The following is a 12,998-nucleotide window of genomic DNA, read 5'->3' as shown; positions in this document are numbered from 1 at the left end:
ACAGGACACAAAAGGATGACTACGTTCCTCTTCCTGAATGCCTTCCAAAGCCAGAGAAGAACCGAAAGCTGCAGAACCACAACAGTCTCCTCAGCAACCTCAGTTCCAGCAAGTACTCCGAATTACTACCAATTTCCACCTCAAGGTTACTACCCACCACAAGGCTTCCCGAACTACCCTCCTCAGCCTATGCCTTACTTCCCCAACCCTTGGTTGTTCCAGCAAGCTCCACCCCAGCAATTCCAATTCCAATCTCAATCGAAGAGAGACCAAGACTTCGAAGAAGGTCTGAACCGCTTACGCAAAGAGTATGCTACAGCTCCAATGGAAGACGACGGGCTTTCAGTCTCTTCCCTCAAATCGACCGATTTGACTCGTACCACAGATTCGGTTCGTGACCGTGAAGACTACCTCAAGCAGTCTGAGAGACTCTTCATCCTACAACCATTTACAGTTGGAGCTCTCAAGAACATGCGCAATTACGAAGGTCAGACACCAGCTGGAGACCGCAAAACAGACGTACTCGCAAGAGCCGTCCAGCTCGTCAAAACAAAGACGGAGATAGTCGACTTCATACTTGCAGCTTGCCCTTACAAGTAAAAAATAAACAATTACGAATTAAACTTTTTAATCTTTCTTTTCTGAGTTGTTTAGAGCTGGTTTCTCTTGTAGAAACCTTTCGTACTCTTCCATGGTCATGTAATTGCGAATTTGGTACGCAATTCCAGGTTCGTTGTTTTTGAACCTGATGTATGTAACGCTTCATCCTCCTCAGGGAAGTAAGCTGCTAACATCTGACCAAGTTTTCTCGGTGACTCGGAGCTCATAAAAACGTCACTTTTTAAACGTTAAGTTTTTAGTCTTAATTTACCCTTTGTTTGTCAAGGTAGTATTGGAGTGCAATTTCTCCAAATTCTCTGTGTCGGAGTTCTTCAGCATTTTCCAAGGTGTACCTGGAAAACTCAAAGAAGTTGTCAAGAACATACTGCCATGCTGCTCTTCTGAGTTCGTCGGTATTTTGGAAGTGTTGCACCTTCGAGTCTTCGGACATGAAAAAAATGACACTTTTTCTATTAAACCGTTTTGGCGTTTCTCATGAGTGAGTATAGTTCTGCCGAACCATTGGAAAGAGAAGAAGTACCCTTGCTGGCAAAAGACAAAAATAGTTGCCTTAGTTGTCATTGCAATTGTACTCGTAATTGAATTCATTGTACTTCTCTTCACGTACATAAAACTCAGCAATGGTATTTGCTTTAAGAAGCTACCATCTTACTAAGACTAAACACTTAGATTTTTCAAGCTTGACTTTTTACAATTTGAACTTTGTTTGCGTAGATATGAATTCTGAAAGAAGTATGAGGGTCTTGTATGACTTTGTACTTCTCCCATAGTTCATGTCTGTCAAACTTACCTGCCATGGACTCTTTCATAAGTTCCATGAAATCGTCTTCGGACAATCCGGGGAAAAGTATTATGTCAGTAAGTATTCTTTTAACATCCTTACTTAAACTCTTTGCTGTCTGTACACAAATGACAACTGAGATGTTAAAGTGTCTGAGCTTCTTAAGAATTCGACACATATCTTGTTCTCTGTTCTTTAACAAAGGATGAGAGGCGAAATCATCTAAGATAAGAAGACATCTATGAGGGTAAGTCTTCCAATCGTAAGATTGCAATTTCTTCGAAATGTATTCTATCTCTTTCTGTTTGTTTCTGAAGTGGTGTTTGTCTAATATTCTCTGCATTTCCTCATTAGGTTCTTTAAACTTAGAATTTATATACTCATTTATAGCATTATACTTCAAAACTCTTCTTTGGTACTTCTTTATCCAATCTAACAACTCAGTATCCTTTATACATACTAACTTAGACTTCTTTATAATATCTTTGAACGAATTGACGGTTTGGTCAAATTGACCAGAAGTCGAACAAATAACAACTAACTCATAGAATGGGTTCTTCTCATCTAGTTCTTGTTGTTGTGCAGCCATTTTAAGATAAGTGAAAGTCTTACCAGACCCAGGTGGTGCAATTAGACCTGTTATACCATTCTGAGCAAATAAGAACTTTTCATGTATAGGCTTTATCTGAGCATTTTCTAACTTCCTCTTGTTCTTGTTTAAAACATTCTCAAATTTCTTGTCAATGTCAGCAAACTTTTTTTCTAACATATTTTTAGAAAAATTAAAATTTTTATCTTTTAGAAAATGTCTAGCGATTTCGCTATCTATATTCGAGACAAACTTTTTGACAGCAAAACATCTGTCGACCATAAAATCTTACATAGTGTAAACAAGAAAGGTGAATTTGTTCTAAAGTTCTGTTTCTGGGAATATGACAAGAACCATAAAACATTACAAAGAGCAGTCTTAAAATTTGTCAATGACAGACTTGTTGACAGAGATGACGCCGATTGGAAAGATGAAGTCCAACAAAAGTTCTTAGAATGCAAAGAAGACACATACGGTGTTCTTGAAGATGAAATAGAAAACAGAATAGATGAGCTATTAAAGGACAAAGAACTTTTACATAGATATGGTTCTGAGAAATTTGACATATCTCCACCAGAGAAGAGAAGAAAGAAAAGAAAGAGAAAAAAGTAGAAGAGAAGAAAGAACCTGAACTAGTTCCAGAGAAAAAGAAATTTGACATGTAAAAATAAAATTTTATTTTTAGAACATTTCTGGGTCAATGTCAATGTTCTCTTTCCTCTTTAGGAGTAAACACTGGCTTAGACTCTAAAATCTTTTTACCAAATTTACCTTGAACTTCTACAACTTTAGACTCATAATATTCATAGTCGTCTGTCTTCTTTGGTTCATAAGGTATAACAAGTTTGTATGCTTTGCCTTCTTTAAGGTTTGAGAACCTTCTGTCAAACTTTCTTTGACTGTTAACAAACCTTCTATGTCTAAGTCTTCAAATTTCGCACCATTTTTAGTCACAATAGCAAACTTAACTGGTTCGATGTTCCAAACTTTGCTGAATGAAGACTTTTCAAAATGGTAGAAGTAAACATTCAAATATGTGAATGGATCTAGTTCTTCTTTAAGTCCTGACATGTACTTATTTACTGAGATGAATTTCGTCATCTTTTCTATCGGATAAAAAAATATTTTTTTTAAAATTTACTCAGAAAAATTTTTCTTTGTATATACACCATTCTGTACGTCTAAAAGACTTTTGACATTTGCCAAGAATGTACGTTTAGAAGCTGCCATATAACCATATTCTTGACAATATTGTTTATATTCATCATATAAAGACTTTTCATCTAAACACTCAAAGTCGCTTTCTTCTATGAACAGTTCATATACACTCTTGTTTGCTTCTAACAATGTTTGTCTCTCTTCGGTATGTGGAATTTGTCTTGGATTGAACTTAGAAATATCTAATGTCATGAAATATGAGAACAAGTGGTTGTAAAAGTCAGATGTCAAAGTTTCTGCTAAGTCGTCAAAATATTCTGTATCTTGCATATGAGAATCTGACGTTCTGACAACTACATATCTTCTGTCAGAACTTTCTAACTTCATCGGAACAGCATTGTTTGAAACCATAATGAAGTTTGCAACATTTTCACAAACTCTTTGGTCTTTATACTTTCTTTCAACAACTCCAACTTTGTCTGTTATAAGACTCTTCAAAGCATCTGAGTTCAAAACTTTTGTTGTATCTATACTTTGAAGTTCATTGCAAACTATAAGTTTCATATTCTCTATTGAGGAGTTAAACTTGCCACAGATGTTTTCTAAGTTTGTCATATTCGGATTCGAATAACCTTCTAACAGTTTGCACAAAATATCTGTAAAGAAAGTGTTCTTACCTGTTCCTTGTTTTCCAATTATAATGAGAGCAGTTTCATTTTTAGCACCTGGATGTTGTAAGATGTTTGCAAACCAACATAAGATATACTCATAAACCTTTTCGTTTCCATTGCATATAATTTCTTTGACATGGTCTAACCAAGCTTCTATAACATTTTCTTTCCATTCTACTTGTTCGTATTTATATCCAGTGAAGATAGAATAGAAGTTTGGAGAAGGTGTATAGAACTTTATACCTCGAACTGAAAAATCTTCTAACTTTGACAATAAGATATCCCAAGCATCTAATATCTTCATTCCAACTTGTACGACTTTTATTTTCTTAAGTTTCTGTCTACATTCTTGTTCAGACACTATTGTTGCTCTTGGTTTGTTAAAGACAACATCCCATTCTTTCATGACATAACATTCTGGGGCAGAGTCAACATAAATGACTAAACGTTTCAAATTCTCGACTGCTTTGTTATAGTCTCTAAATGGACACATATTTCTGAATGCTTGGAAGTCATAAAAATCTGAAACATCTATTCTGTACATTTTTATAAAAATAAAAAAATAATATTTTTTTATTCTTGACTTTGTTGTTCCATTTGTTGCATTTGTTGTTCTTGAGCTATTTGTTGTTGAAGTTGTTCTTGTAATACAATACTTTCACCAGTTGCATCTTCCAATTCGAAACTTTCTGCCGTCATTGACAAATACATAGGACATAAAAGTTTTACAGGAACAAAGTTTGCGTCAACTAATGTCAACGTTATACTTGCCAAAGTGTTTGAGTTCACTAAGGTTGAAAATTCTGCATTCGAATGAACAATAGGCAAACCAGCAGAGAAAGTATTGTTTATACGCATAAGTATCTTTTGGTCATAATAGTTTCTGTCGACATTCGAATAACACTTTGAACCTAAGTTTGAAACAATATATAAGATTGGTGTGCTTAATGTCAATGGAATAGACATTCCTTGTATGACACATTTTCCTGTTATAGGAAACTGTTGGTAGTAAAAACCAGAAATAAGTTTTGTATTATAGCTCATATCGTTTATAGTAAAACTCAGTCGGACATCCAAACATAATGAAACCTGCTCTAGTTGCAGCACATGTTACACCCGTACTTAAAGTATTAAATAAGTCAACAAAACCTGTTGGTGGTATATCTGAGTAAGTATCTTCAAAGGAGTATTTTTTACCATTCACAACAATAAAGTCTTCTGGTGTCAAAAGAGCAAAACAGGCTTTAGTCGTCATTGTGTTTAAGGTTAGTTTACAATATCGTCCTTGAGGACTTTGTAAGTTTGTTGTTATAGAATTATATGACTCAGGGTTTTTAGTCGTAATAGTATAAACCATTATGTCTTCTGCCATTTACTTAGCAAATAAATTTTAATGAAATGTTGTGGTCGTCAAATATTTTTATAACGTCTGGGAAACTATATTTTAAGTTCAACGTTTCACCTCCTTTCATAACGTATATCTTGTCAATGACATTATATGAAACACCACAGCAACAAATGTCGGGTTCTATTTCTTTGATGTTTATATCGTCTGCCTCTGTCAAAAGTTTCAATAGTTCTTTCAAAACTTCATGAGGTGCAATGACATATGAGTTCACTTTTACAGGGTTGTGTTCTCCCAAGTTTAACATTATACTTAAAGCTTGACAAATCTTCTCCTGAGTTTGAAGTTTGTCTTTCAGTTGTTGGTAGTCGTTTCGAATATCTGAACAGAACTTAAGTCTCTGTTAACTTCAGGATATGTTGGTTCTTTTACAAGAACAATGTTGTATACCATCTTCGTCTTCGTATGGTTTCCCCACTTCAACATCTCTGTCTTTGACATTGACAACAACACTTTGACTGTTTGTTTGAGTTGGTGAATTTAACTTCACATCTGCCACCGCCATTAAACCTTTTGAAACACTTACGCTTCTATTTTTCGGAAATGACATTTTACTTAGAATAAAAAGATGGACGTATTCGGATATCTTATTGAATTGAAGCAGAACAAAGTTTATACTCACAAACAATACAAATACATTGACGAATAGTTCTTTACACAAACAATGGAAAATGTTATAGAATAGCAGTCTTGCTGAACCTAATATTTTCATAAAGCAAAGAAAGTTGGTATAGCTGAAATGGTGAAAGTTCTTAAGCAGACAAAAATATAACTTCAAAACTTACAGATATTACTAAAGGAAAGTTTATAATACAATATTATGTCAAAACTGGCGTACTGTCAATATTTGACGGAGAGAAGTCAGTTCAAGAAACAACTTACTGACCTGCTGCCAAAATCTGCTCGATGGAAGCTGTCGTTATGCCAATCTGAGGAGCCCCAGCAGGTTTCATCGAACGAATCTTCAAAAGAGCATCTTCCGTGAAAAGTGCTATTGGTTTTGTAAACTTCTTTGCTCTCAATTCATCTGGACCGTCTCTGTCACCAGTATATTGTATTTTGAACTGTACCAACAGTTGAAATACCACCCATAAAGTCTTCTGAGTCAGCAAATGGAATGCCAAGCCAAAAGTTTGAACGGTCTCCATTTGTATATTGAGTTTTTTGACCTCCTGTATGAGTCCATACTTTCACATATGGCATAATAGAATTTTGCATTTCAGGGTTAATGGTTGTTGTGAATTGTTGTTAAAGTTCATAGCATCTAATGTCAAGTTGTATGACCTCATATCCTCAACTGTAGAATATTCTTCTCTTGGATAATATTTGCCATCTATGTTTATATGATATTTAATACCAGGGTTGTAGAAACAAGAATAGTCATTTATAGTTCGTCTGAACAGTACAAACATAGTATCTGCATGTTTCATTGCAGTTGTTAAAGCAATATCTGTTCTTGCACCTGCGGCTCCTGGATTTTGGTTTCCAACTTCACCTGCAAAGTCTTTGACAGATATTTGGTGTATAGGGAACATAAGTGGAACTGCAATATATTTGGCAGCTAAAGCATTTGAAATATCTGGGTCCAACATATAGACTGCAAGTCTGCTTTCTATTCTCTTGCATTCAAACTGTTCGCATGTGAACTTAACTGGGTCCCAAGCAGTTCCAGCAGCATTGAAATAATAGTTTACTTCATTGTTGAGGTTTGAGAAACCAAAGTTTAAGTCAACTTTGTCTTTGCAAAATTCGGCGAATGACGTTTGATTTGTTCCCTTTACGTCTGTAAGAGTGAATGGGTCTTGTGTTGGTGCAATGACTAAGTTATTTTTGCTTGGAGTAAGTTCGATAGAAATTTTTCCTGCCCAGTTTGGCAAGTATCTTAAAAACCTGAAGATGAGGAAAGATGACAAAGGAACTCTAAGTTTCAGTTTTACTTTAGTGGCAGCAGTTCCATCTGAACCAGAAAGGTTAACATAAACTCCTGGAACGTTAGGGTCAAGTCTTCTTATTTTCTCAATAGTTGCATACTGGTCTGTTTGTTCTCTAGCTTGTGGTTGTACGGAGTTTCTCAAAGCGAACCATTCATAGTTTGCCCATGTTACTGTTTGAACTAAGTCAGAGTTAGAATATATCTTATATCCCATGAAAACTTCTGGAGCATATTGGTATCCGACATAGAAAATTCTATTGCAACCTTTCTTGTCAGACAACTTGGCAGAAGGTTTTATTTCAATGTCTTGTTCCACGTATAAGAATGAGTTGTCAATAGAAATAATATGAAACCTGTCGCAAGCAATATCTACTGTTGTTGAAGAACCTTCTCCAAACTCACCTACGTTTCCATAAGAAACAGCAGTTGTATATTCGTAAGTTCCAGGAACTATTTCTGACCTTCTAATGGCATTGTCGCATTCGTTATACCATTCGGAAACATTTCCGTTCATGGCATCCAAAACTGTTGGCGTTATATTCTGAGCGGCGTACATTTCATATGGGTAAAAATATAGAATAGTTGGATTTATGTGTCATAATAGAACCCACTCGTACCAAGCTTTACTTTCTTCCTGACTGAGTTTTGAACTCTTCTTTTTCCTTCATTGCCACTACTTTCACTAGATGAAGTTACTTCTTCACTACTTTCACTTTGTTCTACTCTTCTCTTCTTCTTTGGTGTCGCTTTTGGTAACTTGCCCTCTGCTTCAAGTTGTTGCATCTTTGCCTCATGTTCACCTAGTATGTTGTAAATTTCCCATGTCCTTTTTGCCTTTGGGCTCTGGTCGCCCATCTCAGGTAACCTATATCCTAGAAAGATTTTGTCATAGTTTGTATTTGAGTCTTCGCGTATTGTTTGCATGACTCTTTCCTGAGTTTCTGGTTCAAGCTCTTCAAACAGAGCTTGTCCATATGGAATAAGCTCGTTTCCAAATATATGTTTTTGTAGCCATTCTGGTTTTCTTTCCATGTAACCAATAATATCTTTTGTGAATGGGAAAGCTTTTACCCAACGTTTCAGTCTTGCGTCATTTATTTCTGTAGTTGGTTTTATTTTGTCATGGAACATGTTTTTCAATACTAACATTTCATTTGGTACTGTCCATTTGAGTTTTCTTAAATATTCATCCCTTCTCATTTCATTGTCTGCAAAGTAAGTTTTTATGACATTTTGCAAACTTTCGTTTGCAAGGTCATGTACAATAGGTTTGTTTCCATATTGGTTAGGTTCTGAATGAACTTTAAACAATGTTTCATTTCTATATGTTTTGTTGAAATTTAACCTTTTATTTTCACCGAGTTCAGCCAAAGATTGAACGTTATATGGTCGTAAGTAAAAAGGATTATTGTATTTGCGTACATTTTCTTTCAGTACTTCCATTCTATGCTGAATATTTTCATCTGATGTTGGAGTCTTTTGTATGTCGGTGAACATTTTTCGATATTCTTCTACTATGTCAGCCGAATTTTTCTTAGACTCTTGGAAAGATTCCATATTCTCCTCATACTCTTGTTGAGGGTCAAGATTTTTCGGCTGTTCCAAATCTTCATCTAGTTCTGTGAAGTTAGTTTCCAAAGGAGGGACTTGTTTGTTTCCTTCAGGCTCTTCTAGCTGTTGTTGCTGAACTATTTCTTCCATGTCTGGTTGTATCTGAACTTCTTCCTGTTGAGTTTCTTGTACCTCATCTGCTGGCATTTCATATATTCCGAGACCGTTTTTAACAAGTTCCCTATCTAAGTCATCCGGACTCATAAACCTTTCTTCTTTCGTTCCGTCTCGATTTTTTACGCGTTTCATGAAGAGAGTTGAATTATCATTTAGCTCTGACATCAAATATCTCGGAGTAAATTCATCCATGTCATTTGGATGATATGCTATTAAATCATATCCCTTAGCGAGCTTGTATTTTCCAGGTTTGAGATTATATCCGATTTGATGCTGAACCATAAAGCTAAATAGGTTCGGGTCAGTATTTCCTTCCTTGAACTTTCTAATAGCTTCTTTATATCTGTCACTAAAGTCAAGAGTATCTGGGTAACCATAATCTTCCTTAAGCATTTTTAAGAATTCTTGGTTTCCTTTTTCTCTACTTCTGTTATGTCCTTGCTCTGTTTGTGGTTGTTGTTGTGCAGGGTTTTGAACTGTTGGTTTTGGTTGTTATTGTTGTGCTGGATTTTGAACTGTTGGTTGTTGTGTTGGTTGTTGTTGTTGTGCTGGATTTTGAACTGTTGGTTGTTGTGCAGGGTTTTGAACTGTTGGTTTTGGTTGTTGTTGTGGTGCTGGATTTTGAACTGTTGGTTGTTGTGTTGGTTGTTGTTTTGGTGCATGCCTGTGTCTGTGTCCATGTGACGATGTAAATGTTTTAGGTAGTCCTGGTGCAGGTGCTTCTCTTGGAGGGTTTGGTGGTATATAAGTTCCACCAGCTGGCACATATGTTCCATCTGCAGCATAATGTCCTACCTGACTTTTCGTTTTTAAGAAAGCATTTACTAGGTCTGTTTTGGTCTGTTGTAACTCTTTTTCTTGACTTTCCACAACAGTTGCTCTAACGGCGTCATAGGCACTTTGAACTGCCTGTCTCGTTGCTGCATCTGTTATTTTCGTCATATTTTGTGCTACTTCTCTTAACTCTTTGTCGAAACCTTCAGACTTCAGTTTCTTTCCAAATGAGAAGTCGTTCACTAGTTTCACCTTACTATGAAGAGCTTCGAAGGCATTCTTAAAGTCAGCATTCATTAAAGCTTCATTTGAACTGTCTTCATCCGCTTGTATTTTTGTCCTTATTGACCCTATAAGTTGGGCTGCTTTAGCGTTGGCTTGGGCATCTAACCAGTCATTATTAGCTTTTATAATATCTGCACTTTTCATTGCCTTTTGCATGGCTGCGTCGTTATTTTTACTTTCTTGTGCTAAGTTTTCATACTGTACGGTTTGGTTTTGCAACTGTAAAAGTTTTTCTGCCTTTACATTTGCTTCAACTTCTTTTTTATACTCATCGCTATCCATATATGTCTTCATGGCTTTTTGTTTTATCTCTTCATCTTTCAGTACTTTATATTGAGTAGTATGGTTTTTCAAATTTATAACATCTTGTTCCATTTTTGCTACTTCTGCTGCTTTTTCTGACACTTTTTTCGCATATTCCTCTGTACTTAGTTCTTTCAGTTGTTCTTCTTTCTTCTTTTTCTCTACGTTTAACTCATTGAGTTTCTTTGTCTGTCTGTCATATTCTAGTTTCTTTTCGTTTTCACTTATTTGTTTCTGTATGTCTATGTTTGACTTTTTGACATCTGTTATTTGATTTTTGAGTGAACTCAAATTCATTTGACTTTGAGGGTTATAAGCTGTTCCGTCTGCAGCTCCACCATAGCCTGCCATTTTCGCTAAAAGTGCCGCTCTTAAACCTCCACTCTGTGCAACAATAACTCGGTTTAAAAGCATAGGGTTGCTTGACATTTGTTGCAACATAGTGGGGTTATTCATCATTTGTTGTTGCAACTGTTGTTGTGGTGTCAGTTTTACTATTGGATGTTTCAATGCTCCCTTCCTCTTACGTATATTCTTACGTAGCTTACGTGGCATTTTAAGTGAAGTTAAAAAGCGGTTTTTGACAGATGTTTATATGACACTTTTTGTTCAGCACAAAAAACTACTCGGTCAAAGTGTTGTCGGTTTTGTAAAATAACCGTCCTATCTCATTCTATAAGGGGGAAAAGGCTTCTCAAAGTATACTTCCTTGGAACGCCTGTAACTTTTCCTGTAGCGACGATAGACCCTTACTTGTCCGGACAAAGTTATACTATTTTGAGCGCTCTACAAAAAAGTCAACGGCGACGACTCTCAAAAACCGTTGTGTAAAAAGTTTTACCGTTGGACAAAAAAGTATATATAGAAAACAAAAAACGTTTATAGTTCATTCAATATTTGAGATAAACCGTTTTTCCAACGGTAACTATTAAATAAAATAAAAAAATAGAGGGGGTCTCCGTTGACGAAAACGGTTTATCTCAAACTTTTCTATGAGTGGTCCGAAAAAAACAGTTCATTTTTATCTAATGGAAGCCAACGCTGTTAACCACAATTCAAACATTAACAATTCTCAACCGCTAACCAAAGCCAAAGCCCCACAACCTCCAAGAACCGGCACAGCGGTTAGAATAACCACCAAAAGGTCTAACAGCGAATTAAGAGAAATTCTTCAACAAATTTGCTCTAAATATCTCAAAGACGCCGAAGAAAACACACAACCAGACGCTACATACAATACTCAGTTCTGTGAAGTTCTGAACAAAGCAATTACTAGTTCAATTGAACTTACTAAGACAATTCCAAGTCCAATTGAGCTTAGCGATGTCTTAGTTCAGTATTTTCCAACATTTACTAAGCTTATAATGTTGAGAACTTTATACCAAGTTCGTCAAAATCTTCCTCGTTACATCCAACGGTCATTCGACAAGAGAATTGCCGAATTCCAAGTCTTTAGTTACGGATATGACGAAGATGAATACGTTGACGAGTTCGGAGACAACTGTACAAAATGGTTTGAATGTTATACGACAACACAATTTGAATTCGACTTTCTCGAATTCAACGCAGCAACCATTCATATCATTGCTCTTTACCTTTCCGAACAACAACAAGACCTCGCAGATGGAGATGTTGTTACTGTCGTCATGAAAACTCCTGAACAATTCGGAAAAAAGAAGTCTCTAATTGCCAAATTCGTTCCAGGACATCAGCTTTTCCAACGCACAGAAGTCTTCTGTATTCCTGGAACTAAGTTCTTTGTCAGGAGCGAACTCAAAGAAAGATATAATGTGTCATTCAATTACACATTATATAATGTTTTCGACCCAGAAGAAGGCTTTTTCCCAGAAGCAATGGAGGAGGAAGAAGAGGAGGAGGAAATACAAGACTCTATCCAAGAAGAGTCCTCCGAATTCACACCAGAAGACTAACAATTTTCCGAATAAAAACTTCATTTATACTAAACATCTTCGGGGCTAGAGGGCGCAACGCGCCTGGAAGCCCCACTCACCTGACCTTATTATTCTTGTATATCTAAGAATTTTCAAAATTTAAAATGTCAAATTATTTCAATTGAACGATAAAATTAATCAGACCCGAATTACAAAATATCATTAAGGGTGCACCCGTATGTACGTTTATTTGAGAGGAGGAGGATTACCCTCTCAATTTTGAGGGATTCGTTAGTTTATTTTCTCGATGAATATGCAATAAAATTTGATTTTTACCTTATCAATATACTTCATATAATATACACATGTTCATGTAAAAACTTTTTCCCAAAATCCTCAGGTAGGGTTGTTAAAAATATCAAAAATTAGCGTTTTGAAGACACCATGGTGTCTTATAATTTTCCCTTCCTTATTGGCGTGTAGAAATAAATGCGCCAATAGATTGAAGAAGAAGAATTGTTTTTCTCTTAATGAACTTTAATCCTTTTGATATAAGAATATTAAAAACATTAATATAATTTCGATTTGAGATTGGGACAAAGTTGCAATTCGGCACTTTTTGTAAAAAAAATGGGGTCATACTCATAATGAATAGAGACTTATAGCCAAGTCTTGATATCATGCAGGGAGAATATACATTGATAAGCAATTATATTTTATAGTAGTAGTATTCAGAAATTCTTACAATTTACAATACAATTTTCAAAAATGGATAAAGACTTATAGCCAAGTCTTGATATCATGCAGGGAGACTCTCTACAAATACAAAAATTGATTATCATAAGGAAATACAAATTT

General features: G+C 35.6%; 6 protein-coding genes and 4 pseudogenes across 10 annotated transcripts, besides 2 other annotated features; 3 read left to right on the top strand and 7 right to left on the bottom strand.

Moving 5' to 3' along the window:
- Positions 1-7,660: part of a mobile genetic element that runs on past the window's edge.
- TVAGG3_0758350 (uncharacterized protein) lies at positions 190-600 on the top strand (the record flags this gene model as incomplete). The annotated part of the gene is made up of 1 exon (XM_051245505.1): positions 190-600. One exon carries the CDS (start codon positions 190-192, stop codon positions 598-600), a length of 411 nt encoding a protein of 136 aa, XP_051092092.1.
- Positions 628-827, bottom strand: TVAGG3_0758340 (annotated as a pseudogene). The gene has a single exon. A coding segment is annotated over exon 1 (200 nt).
- On the bottom strand, positions 1,331-2,171 carry TVAGG3_0758330 (protein of unknown function, DUF4106 family; the record flags this gene model as incomplete). The annotated part of the gene is made up of 1 exon (XM_051245504.1): positions 1,331-2,171. A coding segment is annotated over one exon (841 nt), but the record flags the coding sequence as incomplete, so codon positions are not given.
- Positions 2,208-2,656, top strand: TVAGG3_0758320 (annotated as a pseudogene). The gene has a single exon. A coding segment is annotated over exon 1 (449 nt).
- Positions 2,673-3,092, bottom strand: TVAGG3_0758310 (annotated as a pseudogene). Its single transcript has one exon. A coding segment is annotated over exon 1 (420 nt).
- TVAGG3_0758300 lies at positions 3,129-4,098 on the bottom strand (annotated as a pseudogene). Its single transcript has one exon. A coding segment is annotated over exon 1 (970 nt).
- On the bottom strand, positions 4,394-4,786 carry TVAGG3_0758290 (uncharacterized protein; the record flags this gene model as incomplete). The annotated part of the gene is made up of 1 exon (XM_051245503.1): positions 4,394-4,786. The coding sequence occupies one exon, from the start codon at positions 4,784-4,786 to the stop codon at positions 4,394-4,396; it is 393 nt and encodes a 130-aa protein (XP_051092090.1).
- An 86-nt stretch (positions 7,661-7,746) lies between the features above and the next one.
- Positions 7,747-9,279, bottom strand: TVAGG3_0758270 (protein of unknown function, DUF4106 family; the record flags this gene model as incomplete). Its single annotated transcript, XM_001310041.1, has 1 exon — positions 7,747-9,279. The coding sequence occupies one exon, from the start codon at positions 9,277-9,279 to the stop codon at positions 7,747-7,749; it is 1,533 nt and encodes a 510-aa protein (XP_001310042.1).
- Positions 9,280-9,378: 99 nt separating this feature from the next.
- TVAGG3_0758260 (protein of unknown function, DUF4106 family) lies at positions 9,379-10,803 on the bottom strand (the record flags this gene model as incomplete). Its single annotated transcript, XM_051245502.1, has 1 exon — positions 9,379-10,803. The coding sequence occupies one exon, from the start codon at positions 10,801-10,803 to the stop codon at positions 9,379-9,381; it is 1,425 nt and encodes a 474-aa protein (XP_051092089.1).
- Positions 10,804-11,276: 473 nt separating this feature from the next.
- Positions 11,277-12,179, top strand: TVAGG3_0758250 (uncharacterized protein; the record flags this gene model as incomplete). The annotated part of the gene is made up of 1 exon (XM_001310042.1): positions 11,277-12,179. The coding sequence occupies one exon, from the start codon at positions 11,277-11,279 to the stop codon at positions 12,177-12,179; it is 903 nt and encodes a 300-aa protein (XP_001310043.1).
- Positions 12,180-12,727: 548 nt separating this feature from the next.
- Positions 12,728-12,998: part of a mobile genetic element that runs on past the window's edge.

The sequence above is a fragment of the Trichomonas vaginalis genome, chromosome III, assembly GCF_026262505.1.
Source record: "Trichomonas vaginalis G3 chromosome III, whole genome shotgun sequence".
NCBI lineage: Eukaryota > Parabasalia > Trichomonadida > Trichomonadidae > Trichomonas > Trichomonas vaginalis.
This window is presented reverse-complemented; position numbering and strand designations above follow the sequence as displayed.